Source organism: Oryzias latipes, chromosome 9, assembly GCF_002234675.1.
Source record: "Oryzias latipes chromosome 9, ASM223467v1".
Taxonomy (NCBI): domain Eukaryota; kingdom Metazoa; phylum Chordata; class Actinopteri; order Beloniformes; family Adrianichthyidae; genus Oryzias; species Oryzias latipes.
In genome coordinates, this window is record NC_019867.2 from 17,578,184 (window position 1) to 17,584,276 (window position 6,093).

General features: G+C 39.8%; 1 protein-coding gene across 1 annotated transcript; it reads left to right on the forward strand.

Annotated features, from left to right (window-relative positions):
- The first annotated feature begins 2,984 nt into the window (after positions 1-2,984).
- Positions 2,985-5,403, forward strand: LOC110015572. Its single transcript, XM_023958567.1, has 5 exons — positions 2,985-3,093; positions 3,891-3,959; positions 4,483-4,557; positions 4,873-4,926; positions 5,004-5,403. The coding sequence occupies exons 3-5, from the start codon at positions 4,522-4,524 to the stop codon at positions 5,226-5,228; spliced, it is 315 nt and encodes a 104-aa protein (XP_023814335.1). The 5' UTR covers positions 2,985-3,093; positions 3,891-3,959; positions 4,483-4,521; the 3' UTR covers positions 5,229-5,403.
- Positions 5,404-6,093: the final 690 nt, after the last annotated feature.

The following is a 6,093-nucleotide window of genomic DNA, read 5'->3' on the forward strand; positions in this document are numbered from 1 at the left end:
ATGAAAAGACAAAGACCCGTGAAATGGATTCCACAGACATATCCCCCGAGGTCGGCCCTATGTGGCTTCAGGCAAATGTCTGGCAGGACATATGAAACCCCCAATGTAACACCTTAAATGGTCATCTTCACCAAATCTAAGTCCTGAATGGTCAGTGTCACTCCCCCCGATCCTGCTAGCAAGATAATTTGTAGCCTTGTTTTTCCGTGGAAAAGTACTGGTTAGGCCCTGAAAGCTTACCCTAACTGGTTTCAACTGGTCTGGAACTCCATGTGGGTTAATGTAACAATACATTCCTTAATGTATTGATAATAAAGTAAAAAACTGTAACATAAAATGAAAGCATTTAAGAACCTTCACTTAGTATGAAAACCCTTCATTAGCTTTTAGTTTGTTTTTTTTCCAATTTATTTTTGGTGTGTGTTGTTGCTGTCAAAACAATATCTTGTAAAGGACAGTGTTTTTTCAGAAATCTGATTACACAGTCTGCTTCCTGGTATGCAAGGAATGTTGTTGTTATTGTACATTTAGTTTTTTGTTAACATAAACCAGAAAAATAATTGTTTTTGGCAATGGGATGAAACAGACATCTGCAAACTGCAGCATCCCTATATTAAAAAATGAACTAACAGAGAAGTGAGTAAAGTAGATCAAAGAGTGGAGCTGGGCTAAATGAGAATTTTCCATGTAGATGCATGTATATATATTTTGGTTTATCCATATACTTTCCGGCCACTTTGTTCGGTACACCTTGCTAGTACCGGGTTGGACAGCTTTTGCCTTCAGAACTGTCTTAATCCTTGGCGGCATAGATTCAACAAGGTACTGTAAACATTCCTCAGAGAGTTTGGTCCATATAGACGTGATAGCATCACGCAGTTGCTGCAGATTTGTTGGCTGCAAATCCTTGATGCTAATCTCCTGTTCCACCACATCCCAAAGGTGCTCTATTGGGTTAAGATCTGGTGACTGTGGAGACCATTTGAGTGCAGTGAACTCATTGTCATGTTCAAGAAACCAGTCTGAAATGATTTGACTTTATGACATGTTATTCTGGTGGAAGTAGCCATCAGCAGATGGATACACTGTGGTCATAAAGGGATGACATGGTCAGCAACAAAATTCAGGTAGACTGTGACACTGTTACCATGCTCAATAATTGGTACTAAGGGGCCCAAAGTGTGTGAAGAAAATATCCCCCACACAAATTACACCACCAGCCTGAACCATTGATCCAAGGCGGGATGGATCCATGCTTTCATGTTATTGATGCCAAACTCTGACCATAACGTCCAAATGTTGCAGCAGAAATTTAGACTTCTCAGACCAGGGAACGTCTTTCCAATCTTCATTTTTCCAGTTTTGGTGAGCCTGTGTAAATTGTAGCTTCAGTTTCTTGTTCCTAGCTGACAGGAGTGGCATCTGTTGTGATCCACTTCTGCTGTAGCCCATCTGCCTCAGGTTTGGACATGTTGTGCGTTCAGAGATGCTCTTCTGCGGACCTTGGTTGTAACCAGTGATTGTTTGCCTTTCTTCTCCATTTTGATGCTCTGTTTGAACTGCAGCAGATCATCTTGACCATGTCCACATGTCTAAATGCACTGAGTGTCTGACATGTGATTGGCTGATTAATTTGCGTTAATGAGTTGTTGGACAGGTGTGCCTAATAAAATGGCCAGTAAGTGTAGATAATAATAACTGAATTTTTTTAATAACGTTTTTGGTTGACAGGCTGCACGCTGATATGGTGGTTAGAACTGTGACCTCATGGCGAGAAGGTCCTGGTTCAAATTAGCTGTGTCTTTTCTGTGTGGGGCATGATTTCCTCATGTATCCATGGGTTTTCTCCGGGCACTACGACTTCCGCACAGAGTCCAAAAACATGCTTCATAGGTTAATTGGGTATTCTGCATTGTCCCTTAGGTGTGAATGAGTGTGTGGTTCTTTGTGTGGCCCCACAATGGAGAATCCCTCCAGCATCCTCGTGACCCTGAATAAGAATAAGCAGGTATGGAAAATGGATGGATGGTTAGTTGTTCATAAAAGCTCCTTTTGCTGATTCTTAGGTTTTTATCGCTATAAACAAAATTTGATGAAAATGTGGTCGAGTTGGAGTCAAATAAAAGGGGTGTAAACTACACTGAGATGGCTTAACGTTTCAAATCATTCATTAGTTTTGCGAGAAAGGGTAAAAATTCTTCCTGAAAGCTGTGTAAATGGTTATGTCTGCTAGACCAGCAGGGCAGCAAGAAACAAGCAAAAAGGAGATGAGAGGGCGATTAGGAATATAGAGCATGAGATGTTATAATAGCTGTGAATGAGACAGTATAATTATGAGATGAAAATCATGCTAAAAGGGTAAAGTGGAGTAGACTGGAGCTTATCTCGTTACATTGACACTTTGCTCGTCTTCTTCAATATCTATTACTAATGTCTCCATATTGAGCATTAAAAAAGAAGAATCTGCTTGCTGTTCTTTTCTGCTCATCACTAATATTGTTAGATACTTTAAATCAATCTGCTGCGCTTCTTGAAGCAGAAAGTTTGATGCTCTGTTTACTTTGCTTGCACTCGATTGTCAGAACAATAAAGAAACAGGAGTGGAGGGAGAAAGAAAGTTTTGTTTTTAAAAGTGGTTTCTTCTAATTCTTTTGCAGCTGGTTTTTAGCAAAGAGCCAAGCGCTCACACCCTAACATGTACACGCACACACATAGAAGGAATCTGCCATTTAATAATTATGAAGCGTAAAATCCTTGCCGACGGCGAACATAGTGAAGGATGTACACTGAAAAAACGGGAAAAGTGGGGTTGTTCAATTTACAAATACTAAACATGTTTGTTTAATATGAACAAATTATGTTTACCTTCGAAACATAATATAATCTTGAAAATCACACATAATTTCTTGCTGTGTTACTTTTATATATTTAAATCATGTTGACAAAACATGAAATAGTTCTGCTTGATCCTTTGCCCCTTAATTTTGGATAAGTAAACCCCATCGGTGAAGAAGCATTCCAGGAGGAGAAACATTGCAGTCAGCCATTTTAGAGAAGCTGCAAGCACCTGCTGGCCGGAGGAGCTTAAAAAAGGTAAATTAATTTAATCTAACAAATTGATTTAAGGAAATGAACGGCGTTCATTTATCATTACTGTTATTTTTTCACGGGGAAGAGCTTTTTAACCCACTTTTGTCGTAGTTATCAAAGTTAAGGCTCTGCGCGCCACTTTTGTCGCTGGCGGCCGCAGCCCTCTGACGGCAGGTAGGGGGAGGTGAGCGCGGTAAATTCTTTCACGTCGAAGACAGATTCAGCGGTAAACACGGTGATTTCAAACGATGTGCGGGGAAGAGTGGCGAGTAGTTATGCCGTAGGAATTCGCTTTCGACAAAGGGGCAGTGGGCGCTCGCGGGCACGGCGGTTTATTTTTTTCCCACAGGCGAAAACCTTTGCCATGGGGGTTCATCGTCACTAAGTGGATTTCTTTTTGCTAAATTCTGCGTTGAGACCGAAATTGAAGGAAAATGTGAGAAGCTATCATTACTATCATTATTTCGTTTTTCCATACCGTTCCACCATGAGCTAGCTTAAGGACGGCATTATTTGACCAGCAAACAGCACCGCACTTCTGTCTCAGTCAGCTGTCAATCATTCTCCGTGCGCGTCTCGTGCACAGAATGCGTTCGGTTTGTCCAGTTTACATAGATCTTTGGTTTCAATCAGAGCTTTGTTTTCATTCTATGATGCTGAACATATTTTTCTATGGAGATTTTAGCTTTGAGAGTTTAAAATGGAGTGAAAATATTTATGTCCTTTTGGAACAAGTGTATAATGTGTAGTAAAAAGTTTACAGCCTTGGTTATAATAATGTCTGTAATACTACTTCACAGATTCCCCCTATTTGATAAATTAATATGGTGTGACGGGGTCCCGCCGAGAAAGGATGCAGAGGAGCCAAGGTGAGGAGGATCTGTTCTTTATTGCCGACACTGATGACACTGATGACGCAGGGCCACGCAGCATACAGCACACACTGTCACTCCTCTCTTTTCGCCACCTGCAGTGCTCACCTTTAAGTGGGATGCCACGCCCACGGGGCGTTGCTCTCAATCCCAGCCAGGCGGCACCACAGGTGGTAATCATAGCATACAAAATACAAACAATAAAACCCGGTGTGGCCCCCCCTCGGCATCTGACGGTGCCACACCGTCACATATGGGAATCCTTTATGGGTGGGGGGATTAGCTACTCCCGATCTGCTAGTTTAGTTTTGCAGTTTCCATCTCAAAATTCGCGGGTTCTCATTAAGCGTGGTTTGAATCCTGTGGTGGGAGGGGGGTGTCAAATGTTCTTTCTGGTCTAATTTCTTCAGAATATTTTTGCAGCTATTGATTTCAAACCAATGCATGTTTAGTTAGTAAAATTACACAACAAAGCTGTGGAAGTGTCACTCTCTATATTTATTTCCTGATTTATTTACAGTGCTCCTCACACAACACTTCCAACTGCTCCTCCCTGATCATGCTGGGGTCCATGCTCCAGTCTTCACTGAGTCAGGTGGGTCCCCTTCACCATGCATTTACCATATATTATTGGAATTATTGTCTCCTGGATTGTCATCGAATCGGGAGGTAATCAAGATTGCCAGCCATACTCTTTACACGCACCTTTTATGCAGAGAGATACATACATAATAAATAATGAAATTGATGATTGATCAGTTATCCTACTACCTCTGTTAACATGACACTAAGGAAATAATGATTTTGTTAACCCAGTAACTATAACATTTATTGATGAGCCAAGGGTAAGAATTGTATTTTTCTGAAGTTTTCATGTGAATTTAAAATTTGTTGTCTCTTTGTATTTCAGACTGCTGACCTTCTCGCCAATATAAGCAAGTTCAGGGGTTTATTCAAAGTACAGGTGAGTTGTGTAATCTAGACGTTTTAACTAAACTTCAAATGTAAACTGTGCACACAAATATTTTCTGTGTTCTTTAGAATGAAGACCATGCAGCAATCCAGGAGGCAATCGAGGACACCACGGTGGGAATTTCCCTCCTAATGGAAAGTGGCGAGGAAGAGGACATTCTCATGGTCCACATCTCCCAGGCTGTGGTGGTCGACCCACCAAGTGTCAAGAGTGGCAGTTGCCAAGGCTTTTTTGACCTTATTTACAGCACAAATCTGATTACCATCCTCATCTCAGAAACACCTTTGAGGTAATTCAAAGAAAAACTGTAATAGAGTTGTAGGGCAAAGTTGTGTCTAAGGTTTCAGGCTTAAAGAGCCGACTCTTTTAATAAAAATGACCTTTAAAAAGTTTTTCCTAAGAAGGGATTCCAGCTGTCTGCTTTGGCTCTGTTATCTTCTGTTTAATAAAAATAGCAAGCCCAATTTATATTGATTTGTACTTTTTGCTACACTGTAAACATATTTTTCAAGTTTAGATAATAAAAAAGTTAAATCTGAAATTTGTGTTCAGTGTCATATGTTCATTGGACTGTAATAATGCACAAGAAAGTATTTGCTTTAAATAATAATCTGCAATTGCAATTTTATTTTTCAATTTAAATTTTATTAAAATAATTTATAAATTAAAATGAACTATGTAGGTAATTTCAAAATAATAGTTTTGCTAAATCTTTATTGTCTTTTAAATTTTTGAAAAAATTATGGTAAATGACATAATAAAATCTTGTTTGTTTATGTAAAATTATTAGGTGCAGAAACAAAGAAGCATTCATTACGGTAGAACATGATTTTATTATGTGCAATAATTATATTGGTTCAACATGATCTTTTTGCGCGCAACCGATGTCCATGATTTTTTTATGTCAATCCAACAGATCTTTTTTTTCAGTGTAATTATGACCTCTTTCAGAGAGCCCACGCTCAGTGGCAATGCCTACATTTCCACCCAGAGAGAGAAAAACACTCCCAAGGAATGACAGGGGGAAACATGCCCTTCATTGCAATTAAGGACAATAATTCTCTGCAAAAAATTGTTTCAATTGCTTTTCAGCCGAGGAGCAAAATGGCATTGATGGGGGTGACGGTTTGAAATAGGGGTGACAGTGGGATGAGGAGT